Here is a 19,270-nt window from a genome sequence, read left to right on the forward strand (position 1 = left end):
TCTGGAGACAGGCTGGCCCCGGCTCTGAGACAAGGCCCCGTAGCCAGAAGAACACACTTGGGAGGACCAGACAGTGGCTCACGCAGGGAATGCAATAGCGGCTGTGAGAAAGTTCTCAAAGGGAGTTCTCTGGGAAAGCACTTAGGCGCTGAAATTTAGTCCTTTTTTAAAATTTTTTTTTTTAAAGATTTTATTTATTTATTTGACAGAGAGAGACAGCCAGTGAGAGAGGGAACACAAGCAGGGGGAGTGGGAGAGGAAGAAGCAGGCTCCCAGCAGTGGAGCTTGATGTGGGGCTCGATCCCAGAACGCTGGGATCACGCCCTGAGCCAAAGGCAGACGCTTAACAACTGAGCCACCCAGGCGCCCCTAAATTTTTTTTTAATGCTTCTGTTGTGGGTTAGCAAATTCTTGTTTCTGAATATGTTTCAGATGTAACCCACAAGATTAAGAGACTATTTCAAGTGGAATCACTACATGGAGCGTTATTTTTATTCACCTATTTGATTTTGTAGATAGTGTCTACTCTTTTTGTTCCCAATTATAAGATGTTTCATATTTTTTAAAGATTTTATTTATTTATTTGTCAGAGAGCAAGCACAAACAGGGGGAGTGGCAGGCAGACAGAGAAACAGCAAGGAGCCCAATGTGGAATTCGATCCCAGGACCCTGAGATCATCACCTGAGCCAAGGGCAGACACTTAACCGACTGAGCCACCCAGGCATCCCAAGAAAAGTCGTAGAAAATGAACTTTGTAGGAGAGCTTCTCTGTTAACAAAAACAACCTCTTGCCTGCCGTCCTCCCCAAAAAAGAGTTGCTCACGTTTTGCCTTTATGAAGCCAGTTTGCCTCCTCCTGTCTATCCAGACGTTGGGCTTATGTCGGAAGGCACACAACAAGGCAGTAATTACTTATTGCCATTTGCACCTTTGGAACACCCTGTCTTCTGTGTTAAAAAGTTCTTTCTCTGGGGCGCCTGGGTGGCACAGCGGTTAAGCGTCTGCCTTCGGCTCAGGGCGTGATCCCGGAGTCCTGGGATCGAGCCCCACATCAGGCTTCTCTGCTGGGAGCCTGCTTCTTCCTCTCCCACTCCCCCTGCTCGTGTTCCCTCTCTCGCTGGTTGTCTCTCTCTCTCTCTCTCTGTCAAATAAATAAAGAAATAAAATTTTTTTAAAAAAGTTCTTTCTCTGGGTTAATAAGCATCTGCCTTCAGCTCAGTCGGTTAAGTGTCTACCTTCAGCTTGGGTCATGATGTCTGGGTCCTGGGATCTAGCCCCGAGTCAGGCTTCCTGCTCAGCGGGGAGTCTGTTTCTCACTCTCTCCCCCTCCCCATCACCAGTTCTCTCTCTCTCTCTCTTTCAAATAAATAAATAAAATCAAGGAAAAAAAGTTCTTAGGAAGTTAATAAGACACCTGGAGGGGCAGGTAAAAGATCCGTTATTTACCTATGAGATTTTTGGACAAAACCTCTTCTTCCCTCATCAACCCAAATTCTTATTTTTAGAAAGGTTTAAAAGCTGTTGGATCCAGAGCTTAAAGTGCATATCTGAGATAACCACATACTTTCCCCAAACCTACCTGGTCTAGAGAGTCGTTCTTCTGAATTATCATAATTCCGGTATCTACTCTTTTCACATGGCCTTGATTCATATAAAGTGTACTCATTGTTCATGATACTTCGGGCAGAGAGCCAGACCTCCCTTCCTTAGGGACTCTCCATTTCTCTATGAAAAATGAAGTGCTGGCCACTCATCTTGCCGTTTGGCCTCACTAGGATGTTTCCACAGCACTGGGGAAGTAGCAGAAGCTGCTCGTAGGAGAATTGCGTAGGTTGTGCTGTTGTCGCTCCAGAAGAAGCAGAAAGGCTTGAAGTAGAAAACAGAGTTCAAGACATCCATGTCCTCATCTTTTAAAGCAGAGAATCAGACAAAATAATGCCTAAAGTGGTGGCTATTAACCTTTTTTTGAGTCACGGATCCCTTTGAAATCCCGATGAAACCGTAGATTCTCTTGCCAAAAAAAAATTCACATAAACCCACCCACTATCTTGAGTGCAATTTCAAGGGGTTGTACAAAGCCCGTCCTCCCTTTTGTCCAAGAATCCTAAGGGAAGAAGCTCAGGTGGGGACTGATTTTGTACATATTACATTCTTGTAGCTCTGACTCAAAAATCTACAAGGGAGGAAAATCTTAGACCATTCACAAGCTCCCAGATGACAGAGACCCAACATAGTGTAGTGGAAAGAGCGTGGGCCTGGATGCCAGACAGACCTGGATTTGAGTCAGAGCTCTGCACTCGCTAGCCTGGGACCTCAAGCATGGTACTTAACCTCTCGGAGTTGGTTTTGTCCTCTCTCCAGTGCAGTTAGTAATGTTCCCCTCACAGGATTAGTGGTGAGGATGAGATGAGAGGACGTGTTGGCACTTGGCATGAGTGGTCAGGAGCTGTGCCTGCCCTGCCCGCCCTGTGCTCTCGTCCCAGACTCGTCAGCGCTTAGGGGGCCTGATCAGTATTGCCAGCTTTCTGTTGGGCCTGGCATAGGGGTCTGCCCTCTCGTCTCCCCAGCCTCCCACCTGCCCAGGGAAAGTTCTGGCAGCACCTGCGCCAGCCAAAAGCCAAAGAGCAGTGGGAGGACTGCAGAGCCGGTCCATAGGGAGGAGGAAGGAAGTAGGGCTATCCCCAGAGCCATCTCCTTAGCAGATTGGGCTGAGCCGTCCTTGCGTGCTCTAAGTGGCTTTCTCAATTTTTGTTTATGTTCAAGAAGGAAGTTCATACAACTTTTACTCTTGGGAATATAGTAATTTGCTCTGACTGACTCTTGGAGAAGAGATTTCTCTACATAGACACTTTCTTCAAATTGCAGGCAAGAGTGCCCCGTTACTCCTCAAGACTTCAGTGCGTGTTTCCTATAAATAAGCACACAGTCTACCTAACCACAGTACACCTATCAACACCAGGAAGTTAACTTGATCCACGAGTACCATTGAACTCGTAGACTCCATTCCATTTCGCCGGTGGTCCCCATCATGTCTTTTCTAGATCCAGGATCCATGCCAGGACCACAGGGTCCATTTACTTGTCACGTCTCTTTGGTCTCTTCAAGACAGAAAAACAACTCATTCTTTCTTTATCTTTCATGACCTTGAAATTTTTGAAGAGTACAGGCCAGTTCATTTGTGGAATGTCCGTCCGTCTGGGTTTGACTAATGTTTCCTCATGATTTATGATTTATGCAGAAGCGGTGCCGGGTTCTTCTCAGTAATTCACATCAGGAGGCGCATACTGTCGGCTTGCCCTGCAGCTCGTCGTGTTCCTTTGTATTACTTGCTTTAGATAAGTCTGCCAGGCTTCTCTCTTTATTAATAAGTAATTAATAATAATTAATAACTGTCAGGAGAGATGTTGAAACCATATAAATACTCTTTTTCTCATCTCTCACCTCCTGCTGATACTTGCCCGAATCATTAATTACTGAGATAGTTGCCGAATGATGATTTTTCTAATACCATCATTTCTTCTGTGTTTATTAGTTTGCATTATAGTTTAAGAAAGAGCTTTCTCATCCCCACTTATGTCAGCACGTACTCGTGGATTCCTGTTTTATTCAGTGGATTATAGCCGTTACTACCTTTTTGTAAGTTTATGTTGGAATAAATTTAAACCTACATGAAAGTTTCAGAAATAGCGCAGATTTCCCATATTCCCTTCTCCCAAGTTCTCCTGATGTCAGTGTCCTACATAACCGCAGCACAGTTACCACACCAGCAAGTTAACATTGGTACAGTTCTAGTTACTAAACCCAGACCTTATTTGGATTTCCCACTGGTTTTTCCACTGATGTCCTTTTCCTCTTTCAGGATCCATCATTATTTTATTGCTCAAATCGTCCCCGATTTGGCCACTGGAACGCCTCAGGCTGGTTTTTCATGCTTTTTGCATGCGCCTATCATTTCTGGGGCCGTTGTTTTCTGGCCCAACAAAACATACCAGGCTCATCTGGTACTTTCCTACGCCAGCCCAAGTCACCCATTTTTCCAGGCTCTCTGGTTTCTTTGGCGGGGAATGATATTTAGAAACTAAGTTCTGGGCATCAGGTATGTTCATTACTGCTTGTGTGTCATGCGTCTGGGTCCTCGCGGCTGAGAGAGCTAAGGACTGTATGTGTGTATATACATAGATGTATAAACACAGACATCTGTACCTATTTTTATACCAACGTATATATTAAAACCTTTGAGTTTATGCTGATAACTAATTCCGATCCAACACCGCGGGGTTTATTTTCGCTTCCCGCCTTGCTCGTCTCTAACCACATTCTGCAGCAGTGAGAAACTTGGCTCCCCACATCTTCCATGGATTTCCTTATTTGCTCCATTTACCTGTGTGTAGTCCATCTCCCAGTTGTGCTCAAGCCACACCTTGGCTCCCCAACCCCACTGGCCCCAACCCAACGGCAGGGGCGGAGCGGTGCAAAGTAGCTTGAGTACCCTTGAATTAACAAGCCCGGTAAGATCCTAGGGATCCTGACCTGTGTTGCCCATGCTCAGTTCCTTGCCAGCTTTGTCTGACTGCCATCTTCCTTTCCCTGTGCCATTCTGGTTAGAATATTGTTGCTAGGGATGCCGACTGCAAATCCACCAGAAGAAATTCCTTGGTCGTTCCTCTACCATCCACACCCGTGACACGTTCCTTTAAGTGGAGAGAAAGTGAACACGGCCGCAAGCGCGATGCCATCTCTCTGTATAGCGCCTCAGTGTTGTAAAAGCAAAGCGTGGCACGGTGGACAGAGCTGGGCATTGGAGTCAGACGTCCACATTTTCAGATTCCAGCTCCGACAAATTCTGTGACCTAGGGCAAGCGATATTATTTTGCTCAGTTTCATCCTTTACAAGATGGCGGTAAGAATGCCTTCTCTTCAGGGCTGTTGTGAGGAGATCGTGTTTCTAATGGCGCCGGTACGGTGCCTAGTGTACAGGCTTGTGGCCAGGTGGGAGGTTGTGTACGGCGTGACGGTAGGAAGCTACCAGCGGTTTGCTGTGGGAAGACAGAAGACTGGGTAAGTCAGACTGAAAGTCAGACTTGCCCAACTGCTGACTTCTCCCGTAGCCACGTCCCCTCCTCCGTACAGCCCCCCTTCCACACACCGTATTCTGGGCTCGCTTCTGACTCCAGGCCTGTATTCCCTCACCTGAGTCTGCTGCGAAATTTTCTCTCGTTTCCTTCGTCTGAAACAAATTGTTCATATTGTCTGTACTGCCAAATTAGCATTTTGTTGCTGTCTTGAAATCTAAATATCATGAGCATGAGGGTCCTATCTCCCCAGATAGACCAAAGCTTCTGATGGGTCAATGCTGTGTCTTAACGCCCATACCCAGCAGCACTTGATCAGCACTTGACCCTTTATAAACTCTTACTTGATTGTAATTGCTTTCTGGTGTAAAAAACACCTCCTTATGACTCCAGTCAGCAGGTCAATAGGACACACACTCCTTTCTCTAGTAGTCTTACAAAAAGGTCTCGCCAGAACTCAGGCTAGTGTTTGGTGCCTGGAAGGAAGGACAACTTTTGTTGTTTTTTTTTAATTGAACTCATTTATATCTTATATGTATGGCACACAGAGCCTTGCACGTACAAATTGATTGGATTGGACCATCTGTGCTGTGACATGTCAATCACTCGTTTTCCGGTGTTTCATATGGCATAGAAGCGTGCAGATGCAAACAGCGTGGTAAGGGAGGGAAGCTTAGTCTGAGGGGTTTGTAGCTCATGCGCGCAGAGAACAGTGTCAGAAGCAACCTGGGAGACAGCCTGCAAAGTATGGAAGATCTTCAGAGGTTTTTTTTAAGTGGAAATTTTCTTTATGTTCTATGAGCATGATTAATTTATAATCTTATTGATCGAGCTGGCTATGAAATACGAGGCAGGGAAGTAAGTATCCTGACTTCAGCTTCTAGGGGAATTGGATGAGTGGTCAAAGTAAAAACACTTCAGAGCTCTGGCCCCTGTTTTTGTTGGCACTAGAGGTTTGGCGATTAGAATCTCTCCTAAGAAGACTCAGATGGAACGTTTTGCTTTCCTGTTACATGTTCTCCACTGCACCAGCCCTTGCCCCATCTCCACCTACCCACCCTTCCGTTCCCATCCTTCGGGAACAAAGCATGAGGGCTGATGAGCTGTGTATGTCTTGGGCACAGACATAACTGGAAGGTTAGCTTCACACATATGTGTGAAGGGTGGGCCTGGGAAGAGCAGAAGTAACAAACCTTATCCCTACTCTCAAGGAGCTTGTGATAACATACAGGAATCAGAGAAGAAGATTTTGCTGTGGAGCAAGCACCTTTCACCTTCTGTACCAACTTCAGCTTATCAGTGACTGGCTAGAATGCTGTCTCAAGAAGAATCCTGAAATTACACCAAAGATCAGTGAAAAAGAGAGCCATTATTGATAGCATCGCCTGCTGCGAGCCCAGGATGGGAGAAGGCCGTCCTGTTTCTTGAACATTTGACATCCTTACACTGGATAGTGAAGTGTTAAAAAATAATAATCATAAACTGTGAGTGTGTTGCAGATGACAGAAGTTGAAATTGAGACAGAGGGTTGGCGTAAGAACTGTCTGGGCCGAGCCCACGCGTGAGTGGGGGGGTGGCAGAAGAGCACCTTGGCCGGGGAAGGCATCTAGGCATCACAGGCGAAGGCCCAGAGTCAGAGACAGAGATGGGGCAGGGGCAGTTAAGGTGAGTCTGGCTGGAGTGGAGGGTCCCTGTGCAGGAGCAACGAGAGATTAAGTGGCCAGGTGGGGCAGGCAGAGGTGGCGAGGAACGGGGGTGGTGACCCTGCAGCTTTCCAAGGTTAACCAACAAGTTCCTTCCCTGCTCGCTGACCATCACCACAGGGACCTAGTCTAGGACTGAAGTTCTTTGAGGGCAGAGTGGCTACATCTGGATATAATCAACTTTCAGTAAGAAAAGCTCTTGAGTAAAATGTCAATTTTCTCCTATTCCTGCTAATTGGTGCTGTGTGTGGTTCTTGTCTTGTTTTTCCTGTTATATAAATACATTCTGAAAGCACAGCTGGATTCCTGTAGCCTTAGACAGTAACCTAAAAAGATGGAAAATGTCAAGGGGTGGGGACTCTTCCCATTCTTCCCTCCCATACAGCTCAACTGTGCAGGAAACAATGAGTAGAGCCCTGCTGGACCCAAGCTGTGATGACTCAGTATGACTGAGGCACACTCAGTGAGGTTTGAGAGGGTAATGGGGGGACTGCTACCACCATCATCACCATCGTGACCTGCTGCAAGCCCGGGGCTGCCACACCCTCCCTTCTCCCAAAATTTTTTATACCTTTGATTCTGGAAGCATTAAGGAAAAAAATGCATTAAAGGAGAAAGAAAGCATTAGAATACTTCTTTACTGTTCATCTCTGCTTAGGCATCTGTCCCGTGGGCACATTTAAGTTAATGATATCAAAATATTTGGTGACATCATAACCTTTTTGTGTTTTCGGAGATAGGAAGGGGCACATTTAAGTTAATGATATCAAAATATTTGCTGACATCATAACCTTTTTGTGTTTTCGGAGATAGGAAGGTAGAGTGGTTAAAAGCATGAGGTTTGAGCCAGGCTGTTTGGTTTTGAATCCTGGCTCCCCTACTCCATTGCTCTGACCGTGGACAAGGTCCTTAACTTTTCTGCACCTTGCTTTTGAAAATGAGGGCAGGAATACTACATACTTCGTAAGGTTACTGTAAAGATTGAGTGAAGGTCAGTGAAAGGACACTTCTAAAGTGCTGACATAGTGCGTGCCTGGTACGTTGTAAGTGTTAAGAAAATGATCACTATTGTTATTTAGGGTTTTCATTTGTGGAGAGAAGAGATGGTACTAATATGGTATTAGGATCAGTGCAGGCACTTAAATGACAGCCTCTAGACTCAGCTGTGCCACTGAATTGTGTAACAAACTTTCTAGACCTTAATTTTTTCATCTCTTAGAGAGTCCAGTAATACCTTATCTCCCTCACAGAGGCTTTGGGTTCGATGGGATCATGAAACGCCTTGAAAAGCAGAGAGCAGCACACAAATAAACACCAAATATTCTTGCTGCTGTTATTGTTGGAGTGCTGGTGGCAGTTAATGAAGATATGGATAAAAGTGGTCCAGTTTCAAATGTGAAAAGCATTAGGAATGATTTACTTATGGGGGCGCCTGGGTGGCACAGCGGTTAGGCGTCTGCCTTCGGCTCAGGGCGTGATCCCGGCGTTATGGGATCGAGCCCCACATCAGGCTCCTCTGCTATGAGCCTGCTTCTTCCTCTCCCACTCCCCCTGCTTGTGTTCCCTCTCTCGCTAGCTGTCTCTATCTCTGTCAAGTAAATAAATAAAATCTTTAAAAAAAAAAAAAAAAGGAATGATTTACTTATGGCAGGCAAGCACATTTGCTTTACCTTTCTTGAAATAACATTGTAGGTTTTCTTCCTCCTAGAAACCTTGGAGAACTGATCGATCGGTTTGTGGCCGATTTCAAAGCCCAGGGGCCACCTAAACCCAACACTGACGAAGGAGGTGCTGTGCTCCCCAGTTGTGCTGACCTCTTTGTCTACTACAAGAAGTGCATGGTGCAATGCTCCCAGCTCAGTACTGGGGAGCCAATGATCGCCCTGACCACCATTTTCCAGAAGTACCTTCGAGAATATGCCTGGAAAATCCTCTCTGGCAATCTACCCAAGTGAGTGCTATTCTTCCTGATCTGAGTGGTGACAAAAGATTCTGAATATACCTAAATATGGGAATCTAAGGAAATCTCTGAAATTGTTTACCGAACTGCTAAGAGTCTCAAGGAGGGAAACACTCGTACTGAGTTCCCAAGGGTCTGAGACTATTTCCTTTCTAATGGGATGCCACAGCTGATCAAGACCGTTAGAGGAAATGCCCACACTGGCTGCCAGCACAGGTCAGATCTTAACCACAGTGGACTCCAGGGAGTCAGTTCCATTATGTATGTATTTAATTTATATAGATTCAAAAATAGGTTTTTGGCCAAAAAAAAAAGTTAAGGTGGTGGTAGCAATAACTTCTAAACAGCACGGGCAGTTTCATTCAGTGAGTATGCCCTGGGATGATGAGCACGTGGGAGGTGTGAATGTTTTTCCCTCAATCTGATTACTTTCCAGAGTCTCTGTTTGTGTCTTAGTGTGTGTGTCTTGTTGAATAGAGTCTAATATTTAAAGATGTGGTAGGATTGGGGATAGGGGGTTACATAGCACAGCCCCTAATTATAGTGACTTCACTGTATTCTGGGACATTAGAATATTGCTATAGTGCTTATTAATTAAAATAAATGGCTGTTCGACTAGAGTTTAAAGATTTTTGGTTCTGGGGCACCTGGGTGGTTCAGTCAGTTAAGCGTCTGACTCTTGATCTCACCTCAGGATTTGATCTCAGGGTTGTGAGTTCAAGCCCTACACTGAGCTCTACGTTGGGTGTGGAGCCAAAGATTTTTGGTTCTACAGCAATTTCGATTATGATAGAATATGATCTAAAGTAATGCTTTGAGGGGCGCCTGGGTAGCGCAGTCGTTAAAGCGTCTGCCTTCGACTCAGGGCGTGATCCCGGCGTTCCGGGATCGAGTCCCACATTGGGCTCCTCTGGGAGCCTGCTTCTTCCTCTCCCACTCCCCTGCTGTGTTCCCTCTTTCGCTGGCTGTCTCTCTGTCACATAAATAAATAAAATCTTAAAAAAAAAAATAAATAAAGTAATGCTTTGGGGGCGCCTGGGTGGCTCCGTTGTTAAGCGTCTGCCTTCGTCTCAGGGCATGATCCCAGGTCCCTGGGATCGAGCCCCGCATCGGGTTCCCTGCTCCGAGGGGAGCCTGCTTTTTCCTCTCCCACTCCCCCTGCTTGTGTTCCCTCTCTCGCTGGCTGTCTCTCTCTCTGTGTCAAATAAATAAATAAAATCTTTTTTAAAAATTAAAATAAAATAATGCTTTGGAATTTATTGTTTATAAATCATCCCCATGGCTAAATTCAATAATTCTGGAAGTAGTTGCGGTTGTTTTCACTAAAATGTGTCATATATGGGAGTTTTACATTATTTGGAGGAGAGAAAATAAAATTTTTATGCTCTAACCAGAGATTTGAAGTAACAAATATATTTCATCAATGAGAATTTCTTTGACTATAATAAAAACATTTTAAAATTTTTTAATAACTTTTATTCTGATCATCAAAATAATGTTTATTATAGTTTAGAAAGCACAGAAAATCAGAAAGACAAAAATAAAAGTCAGCTATAATCTCACCACCCAGAGAAAACAAATTTAACTTTTTAGTATATGTTTTTCTGTTCTTTATTTATATATATAATGTGTATGATTTTGTGCTTTTGTTTGTTTAACAGTATTGGGAATATACTGCCTGTAGTTTTGTACCCTGCTGGTTTCACTTAACATCCTGCCAGCATTTTCCCCAGGTATCACAGCAGGAAACAAATGGTGTACTCAGCTAGGGTATTGTTACCAAAGCAACTATTCACAGAAATAGAAATAACTATTCACGTGAAAGAAACCAACAGAGGATTCTGAAGCATCCAGATACTAGAGGGTAATTGTTACTACTTTAAAGCTCACTGAGGGGCACCTGGGTGGCTCAGTTGGTTAAGCAGCTGCCTTGGGCTTGGGTCATGATCCCAGGGTCCTGGGATTGCGTCCCCCAGTGGGCTCTCTGCTCAGTGGGGAGCCTGCTTCTCCCTCTTCTTCTGTCCCTTCCCCCCCCCACACTTGTGCTCTCTCTCAAATAAATAAATAAAATCTTTAAAAATAAAATAAAACTCACTTGAGAGCTGGGACTGTGGACGAAGGATTGCCACAGAAAATGGAGCGCCACAGTCACCGCCAACACCACACGGAAGCAGAGGTGGCGGTTAGGACTCAGACATCTCTCTCCTCTACCTCTCCAACTTCTTGTCACATCTCCCGTTGATTGAACCTACTGGAGGCCAGAGGGCCAGGGAGCGAGAGTGATAAGTCTGTAGAGGTCAGTCTCCTGAGCCAGAGAGAAGGGAAGAGAAGAATGACGAATGGATCTGGGAGGCCAACAGAGAACATTCGGCACTCGTGAGAGTACATAGTCCTCAAAACACTTTTCGTGATGTCACGATAATCCAACATGCAGGAGAACCTCACTGAACTTCTCAAGTTCTTCTTGATCGTTCTCTTAATCGATCATTTAGGTTAGGTTCACGTTTTTTTTTTTTTTTTAAAGATTTTATTTATTTATTCCACAGAGATAGAGACAGCCAGCGGGAGAGGGAACACAAGCAGGGGGAGTGGGAGAGGAAGAAGCAGGCTTTTAGTGGAGGAGCCTGATGTGGGACTCAATCCCAGAACGCCGGGATCACGCCCTGAGCCAAAGGCAGATGCGTAACCGCTGTGCCACCCAGGCGCCCCAGGTTCACGGTTTTAGTATTTTAAATAACAGAAAAGCATCCTTGAACAGGAGTAGAACTACTGGGTCAAGTAACGTGAACATGTTTTTAAGCTGAGCTACTCCCCCAGGAGGGCTGTACGACCCCGTGGTCCTGACACATAGTGCAGGAGTGTCGGCATCCGCACGCCCTTGTTAAGTGCTGGAAATGAAGATCGTTTCAAATCTTTGATTACCAGTAAGACTGGGCAGCTTTAGGATTATTTTTTTAATATTTTTATTTTTCAGGTAAATGTCATAAAGAATTCTGTCTTCTTTTAAAAAAGTTAGACTCGAGAGTGGCAGTATGGGGTAGCCCGGTGATGGGTGTTAAGGAGGGCATGTGTTGTAATGAGCACTGGGTGTTATATGCAAACAATGGGTGATGGAACACTACATCAAAAACTAAAGAAGTACTGTCTGGGGACTAATATAACACAACTAAAAAAAATTTGGACTCACACAGTTGAAATAGCAGGAGGTTTTATAACTAGTTTTACATTTTGTGAACACACGATTAGATCAGTAGGAAGGGGTGAGGCGTTCGGGGCTTTGAGCAGGAACCATGTCTTAACATTCACCTTGGTAGGGGCGCCTGGGTAGCGCAGTCGTTAAAGCGTCTGCCTTCGGCTCAGGGCGTGATCCCGGCGTTCCGGGATCGAGTCCCACATCAGGCTCCTCCGCTAGGAGCCTGCTTCTTCCTCTCCCACTCCCCCTGCTGTGTTCCCTCTCTCGCTGGCTGTCTCTCTGTCGAATAAATAAATAAAATCTTTAAAAAAAAAAAAAAAAAAAAAAACATTCACCTTGGTACCCCTCCACAAGCACAGTGTACAAATTCCCGTGCAGAATTTTCTTGACTGAAACAGGGAACAGGCTTTCGTGCTACAGGTGATCCTGAGCGAGCCCTCCAGAGCAGGAGATTCTAAAGCTAAGCAGAGAGGCCACTCAGCAGCCTTCTCTGTGAGTACCCGAGTCGTCATAGTTACTGTGACTGATTACTCGCTCACTGTTGGAGTTGTTTCTTCCTACTCCTGATGGGCAGAGAACTTAAACAGATGATAGTCAAGGTAAGGTCAGTAGGAAAAGGCTCATTGTATGTGGGTTTGTTTGGGCCACGTCCAGCCTTTCCTTCCCCCTTTTCTTTGTCTTAAGATGTGTAGTTACCAGTTCAGGAAGCAAAGGAGAAGCCCCAGCCTAACCAGTTCCTGTTCCTTTTCCTCAGAACCACGAGCAGCAGTGGAGGGCTGACCATCAGCAGCCTCCTCAAGGAAAAGGAAGGCTCGGAGGTAGCCAAGTTCACTCTAGAGGAGCTCTGCCTCGTCTGCAGCATCCTGAGCACAGCAGAGTACTGTCTGGCCACCACCCAGCAGGTGAGCTGTCCACCGCCTCCTTTTCCTGAGCCATCTGGGCCTCTTGACTCAGTAGGTAGGACTGTGGGCCGTCACAAGCCACGTACACCTGTGGGCAGACCAGTTGGTCGTAGAGGAAAACTTGCTGTCCAGCCAGAAGACGGTGCAGGCAGCCATCTTACAGAAGAGCCTTGTTAAAAGGAGACTGGAAAAGAAAGGATGACTGATCTCCTCCCCAGAGTTGTTTCAGCTACTCAGAGGGCATGCCCTCTTGAAAGTAGGTCAGTAGCACTGTCTCCCATGTAAGAAAGGCAGTGACAAGCTGAACGATGCTAGGACCCAGCCTTTGGTGGCGATGAGTCACAGCCAGTGATTCCATTCTCAGAAGCGTTACTAGTCTAAGCAAAATCCTTTGGGCTTTTACACGTCCCCTGAAATGTACATAGCATTCTCAGTCTGCCTAAACAAACAACCATTGTTTGGATGCTGACGTTCAGGAACTGTGAAGCAGGAAAGGGTGATGCCTCTCCTGGAGCTCCCCATTAGCAGAAGGAAGACCCAGAAGAATTTTCCATTTAGCCTTCAACGTGGGATTAGAAGTTCCTTTTCACATTTGGTCTGGAATTCACCTAAGGCCAAGAGAAGGAAAATAATTGGAGAAGGTTGTGCTCTTCCCCCCTTTTTGGGTTTATTATTTACACATGTCTGGATCGTTGGAAGGTAGTCATAAATTATGGTTCAGACAGTACAGCTTGGAGTGCCTGTGAGCCAGAGCAGAATACAAGAGGCCAAAATAAGAAGTGTTCCCCCCAAAACTTCACAGTTGAGTTTAAGCCAGCCAGAGGCAATAGCATGCTCTGTGTGGGGACGTGGTCACACTGAGTCACACAGGGAATGATCTGTAAAGGTTTGGCCTTGGAGCCAGAGACAGCAATCCCTTTAGCCCCAAGAGCTCCCAGGGCAGGACAGAAATATCGGTGAGGACCTCCAAGGCGGAGAGGTCCAGAGTTCGGTGATGAAGAAACACTGTCTATTTAACTGTTTTTTTGCATGTGTGCAGAAAAGGACGACACACACACACACACACACACACATATAATAGAGTATTTTAAAAATAAAATTAAAAGTAAATCAAGTAAATAAATAAATAATTTTTAAATTAAAAATAAAAGTTAAATAACCATGGAACCAAAGGGGGGAAAAACATAAAGATAATGATTCTTAATCCCATCACCATCACATAATCATATTAGCAATTTGGAGTATTTTCTTTCTGTCCTTTTTCATGAACAAGTTTTGTATGCTATAATCTTAACTTAATTCAGCCTCATATCCCTTTGTTGTTTTTATTAACTTCACAGCACTAGCATTTCTCCTGTTGTTATAATATCTTTATTGCCAACATTGTTAATAATTATATAATATTTCATTAAGGGATAATACCATAAATTACTTCACAGTATCCCTCATAATTGTTTATGCTATTTCTGGTTTTTGCTTCTAAAGTAATCCTACAAAGAACATCTAATATGTTTTGCATTATTTTTCTAGAACAGATTCTTAAAAGTTCTAGAACTACTAGTAGATCAAAGACCATTTTGATGACTCATGATAGATATAGCCAATTTTTCTGTTACTTAGTGAAGATTTTTTTTTTAAGATTTTATTTATTTGTCAGAGAGACACAGAGAGAGCAAGAGAGCGAGAGCACAAGCAGGGAGAGCGGTAGGCAGAGGGAGAAGCAGGCTCCCTGCTGAAGAAGGAGGCCGATGCAGGACTCGATCCCAGGACCGTGGGATCATGACCTGAGCCAAAGGCACATGCTTAACCGACTGAGCCACCCAGGTGTCCCTAGTGAAGATTATTTTTACTGATTATAAAAGTCAGTACATTCTTAGCACCTATATTGTGATCTCTAAATACCATTTTCCCCTAAAAGAAACCAGAGATTCCTGGAGAATGAGTAATTCCAGGTCTGGGACGGGAAATGGGCAAGATGAGCCTGGAGCATCACGTCATGCAAAAAGCAAGAAAAATATCAAAGACAGTGACAGTCATTTCAGAAGGATTCAGGAGCCATAATGGGCTTATTGTACAAAAGGATGTGTCCAAGTCCTAACTCCCAATACCTGTAAATGTGACCCTATTCAGAAATAGGGTCTTTGAAGCTATAATTAAGTTAGGATCTTAAGAAGAGATTATCTTGGGGCGCCTGGGTGGCACAGCGGTTAAGCGCCTGTCTTCGGCTCAGGGCGTGATCCCGGCGTTATGGGATTGAGGCCCACATCAGGCTCCTCCGCTATGAGCCTGCTTCTTCCTCTCCCACTCCCCCTGCTTGTGTTCCCTCTCTCGCTGGCTGTCTCTATCTCTGTCGAATAAATAAATAAAATCTTTAAAAAAAAAAAAAAAAAGAGATTATCTTGCATTTAGGGTGAACCCTAAATCCAATGCCTGGCATCCTTAGAGAGGAAAGAGAGATCTAACAGACACAGGGAAGATAGAGGCAGAGATTGGAGTGATGTGTCTGTAAGCCAAGGAACACCAAAGATTGCCAGCAACCAGAAGGTAGAAGAGAGGCATGGAATAGCTTCTCCCTCAAAACTTCCAGAAGGAACCAACCCTGCCAGCTCCTTGATTTTGGACTTCTGGCCTCTGGAACTGTGCGAGAATACATTCTTTGTTTTGAGCCGCCATGTTTGTAGTAATTTGTTAGGGCAGCCGAAGAAACTAATAAAGGGGCCAACCTGAATAAGCTCTGCTGGTCAGAGGTGGGATGTGTAAACATCAGTGAGAAGTTCACTACAATGCCTTGAAAACATCAAATATGTTTAAATCCATGTGATTATGAGTTCTCTTTTTTTAGTGCACTTATCATCTTCAAAGATAATAAGGAACCACTGGTATGAATTGAATACTGGTAAATAAAGGGAAAGTTCTTACCCTTTCCTGTTGAACTTATACCTCAGGATAACGAAATCATTAACAATGGGAAATCTCTTTTTTTTTTTAAAGATTTTATTTATTTGAGAGAGAGCATAAACAGGGCAGAGGGAGAGGGACAAGCAGACTCCCCACTGAGCAGGGAGCCCAGCGTGGGGCTCAATCCCTGGACCCGGAGATCATGACCTGAGCCGAAGGCAGACACTTAACCGACTGAGCCACCCAGGGGCCCCAGGAAATATGTCTTTATAGCAGAATTTTAGCTAATAGATGAAGAACAAAAGAATTAGAATATCCTTCTTTTACACCTCCTAATGAAATAATGGATCTGGGCAGTGACCATCAATGGCTGTTGACATTACAAAAAAGAGACAACAAGCACCATGTATCTCCCAATAGAAGTACACAACACCAGGACGCCTGGGTGGCTCAATCAGTTGAGCCTCTCTGCCTTCAGCTCAGGTCAGGATCCCACGGTCCTGGGATGGAGTACCTCGTCGGGCTCCTCGCTCAGCGGGGAACCTGCTTCTCCCTCTGCCCGCTGCTCCCCCAGCTTGTGCGCGCTCTCTGACAAATAAATAAATAAAATCTTAAAAAAAAACACAATACCATCATGAAATCGTTTTCTAAAAAAGAGAGAGAGGGAGAAGAACCTGAATCTGATCAAGTTTCTACATCAGACTACAATTTACGGAAAATACAGGGAACAGAGGAACATGTTAATTAATACCTCATGGATACAATCAACAAAATCCAAACTATGGGAGAATCTGCAGAGCAAACAATCCAGTTTCCTTAGGAAAAATCGCAGGAAGAGAGCAAAAAGAAATGGAGGGAGAAACTAGAGACAAGAATCTAAGCGTGAAGAATTGAAAAATAAAAACTTAAAAAACAGGGGCGCCTGGGTGGCTCAGTCGTTAAGCGTCTGCCTTCGGCTCAGGGCGTGATCCTGGAGTTCTGGGATCGAGCCCCACGTCAGGCTCTTCCGCTGGGAGCCTGCTTCTTTCTCTCCCACTGCTCCTGCTTGTGTTCCCTCTCTCGCTGGCTGTCTGTCTCTCTGTCAAATGAATAAATAAAATCTTAAAAAAAAAAAAAACTTAAAAAACAATGCCAGTATCAACATCTGCTCATTAACTGTAACACTTTTACACCTGTTGTTGCCTTCATTCATCCAGGAGATCCTCAGGAAGCACTTACTATGGTAAGGACCAGGCGCCGTATTTGGTGTTAACTGACAGTAGTGAACAAAGTAGATAGTTTCTTACTATCAGGGAACTTAGAACTAAAGGAGGAGCTGAGATAGTAATAAGTAAGCCAAGAGGTAATTTCCGTTTTGTGGTGAGTGCTGGTTAGGGAGCTGGCTACTGAAGTAGCTGGCCGAGGAGGGCGTCTCTGAGGAGAGGTGGTATTGAAGCGGAGACCGAGGGTAGGCAAAGGAGACTGCCAGGTGAGGAGTGTGGAAGGGTTGGGAGTGGGGGGTGGCAAAGCAAGCAAGCTGGTTAGGAGGGGTGAGCAAGGAGTGTTTCGGGGAAAGAAAGTAGGAAGTGCGAAGCATGAAGGCCCTGAGGAGGTATGTATGAATTTGGTATGTTCCAGAACCTTAGGTTATAGCCGTAAGTGAAGCCAAGCAGGCAAGGAGGAAAGAAGACGTGAGCCAGAGAGCCAGACAGGACCCAAATTATAGTTAGAAAGTTCAGATTTTATTTTCAGTGTAACAGGAAAAGGCCACTGAGGAGTTGAAGCATTAAGCCTTCACTGTAATTTGCTTCGTCAGTCCCTTACAAACCCGTGGGTTGTTTCCAGTTTAGTCACTAACATAAATAAGACCAGAACGTCTCTGCTTTGTTCACTGAGTAGCCTGGCACAAAACATGCTTTCTTTCTTTTTTTTTAATAATATTTTTTTATTATATTATGTTAGTCACCATACAGTGTACATCCCTAGTTTTTGATGTAAAGTTCCATGATTCATTACTTGCGTATAACACCCAGTGCTCCCTGCAATACGTGGCCTCCTTACTACCCATCACCAAACATGCTTTCTGAAAATTGTGGTTGAATTAATGAATGCTGCGAAGAATACTTGCATATCTTTGTATATCATTCTCATTCTCATTGAAGTGTATTTCTAGATGTGAAATTGCTATTTTAAAAATGTGTATATTTAAATTTCTGCTTTTTAAATAAATTACCTTCTGAAAGGTTACACTAATTTACACACCCCTGAGAGTACTTTTTAGTTTAAGACAAAACACTCATTATGTTTACAATTCCTGGTCAGTTGTCTTTTTCTTTGAGGCAGCTGGGAGCATGGCCAGTGTTTCTGTCCTGGGCTGTAGGCTGATGAAGGCAGACTGTGTTTCCTTTGTTTACCGCAGTATCCCCAGCACCTTAACGTAGTGGGTGGCCTATAGTAGCACTCAGTGAGTACTTGAACTGATTTTACTGCCACTCCCCACCGGAGGCTTCCAGCTGCTGAGCGAGCCTGCGGGTCATAGAGCAGGGAGGGTCCTGAAAACTCGGGTCTTTTTAAAATTAACGAAATGAATTTCCAGTGTGTCCTAAGAGGTGAGTACAGCCCAGTGCTAAAGGGCACAGGTTCTGGAGGAAGTCTGACTCCTGGCCCTACCACGTACTATCGCACCTCCATTTTCTCTTCTGTAAAATGAAGATAATAATAGAATCTTCCTCATGGGGTTGTAAGAATTAAATGAGTCAGTACTTGAAAAGTGCCCGGAATGATACCCGAATCATCAAACTCGGTAAATGTTAAGTATTCTTATTATGGTACTCCTTTGGAGCATTGTTAAACATGTTTTTCTCTCTTACTTTTAATAGCTAGAAGAAAAACTCAAGGAGAAAGTTGATGTAAGTCTGATTGAGCGAATCAATCTGACTGGAGAAATGGATACATTCAGCACGTATGTACCTCGCACATATTTGCTTAAGGCCTGCCCTTTCCCGCTCACAAAGCAGCATGTCTCAGGCTGTCGGCTTTAGGCCATCACAGGACCTAAGAGGTTTCCGGGGCCCCCTGTTGAATCAGGATGATTCTCCAGCAGCCAGTAAGAAGCATTAGAAGCTAGTGCAGCTGCCTCCCATTTGGCCCGCTCAGATACAGTCATTTTTAGCTTTCAGGGTCTTTATTGTTGCCCTATCTAGAATAACCAAAGAGAAGAAATCCTCCCTTGACCATCCCTGCAGGAAGGTCAAATCCAAGGCCTCCTGTGTGCCACCCACCCCACCCCAAATCCACAGAGGGCCAGCCCCACCTTCAGTGTCTTAGAATGTAAAGGCTGTGTGTCGGGGGGTGGGGTTGGGGTGGCAGGTGTCTGTCCAAGAAGTTCAAACTATGAAGCCTTCTCTGATAGTTATTTCGCTGGCGTTGCCTTGAGGTATTTTTGTTGTGGTCAGTAAATGAGATTGGCGTAGGCCATACTGAGGAAAAATCAAGATTCTCTTTTTAGGTCACTTCCTCTCCTTTTCTCAACTTTTTTTTTTTTCAAGTTCTGATTTAAACAT

The 19,270-nt window shown here is 44.6% G+C and overlaps 1 protein-coding gene across 5 annotated transcripts in view; it reads left to right on the plus strand.

Annotated features, from left to right (window-relative positions):
• The window catches only part of VPS53 (VPS53 subunit of GARP complex), a 142,610-nt gene that overhangs the window by 77,685 nt on the left and 45,655 nt on the right, over window positions 1-19,270 (plus strand). For all 5 annotated transcript variants that reach the window (XM_040641111.1, XM_008695297.2, XM_008695300.2 and 2 more), the window contains exons 14-16: window positions 8,484-8,726; window positions 12,683-12,830; window positions 18,587-18,669. In XM_040641111.1, coding sequence (XP_040497045.1) covers window positions 8,484-8,726; window positions 12,683-12,830; window positions 18,587-18,669 — 474 coding nt within the window. The remainder of the gene's footprint in view (window positions 1-8,483; window positions 8,727-12,682; window positions 12,831-18,586; window positions 18,670-19,270) is intronic.

The sequence above is a fragment of the Ursus maritimus genome, unplaced genomic scaffold (genome assembly GCF_017311325.1).
Source record: "Ursus maritimus isolate PB19 unplaced genomic scaffold, ASM1731132v1 scaffold_24, whole genome shotgun sequence".
Lineage (NCBI taxonomy): Eukaryota > Metazoa > Chordata > Mammalia > Carnivora > Ursidae > Ursus > Ursus maritimus.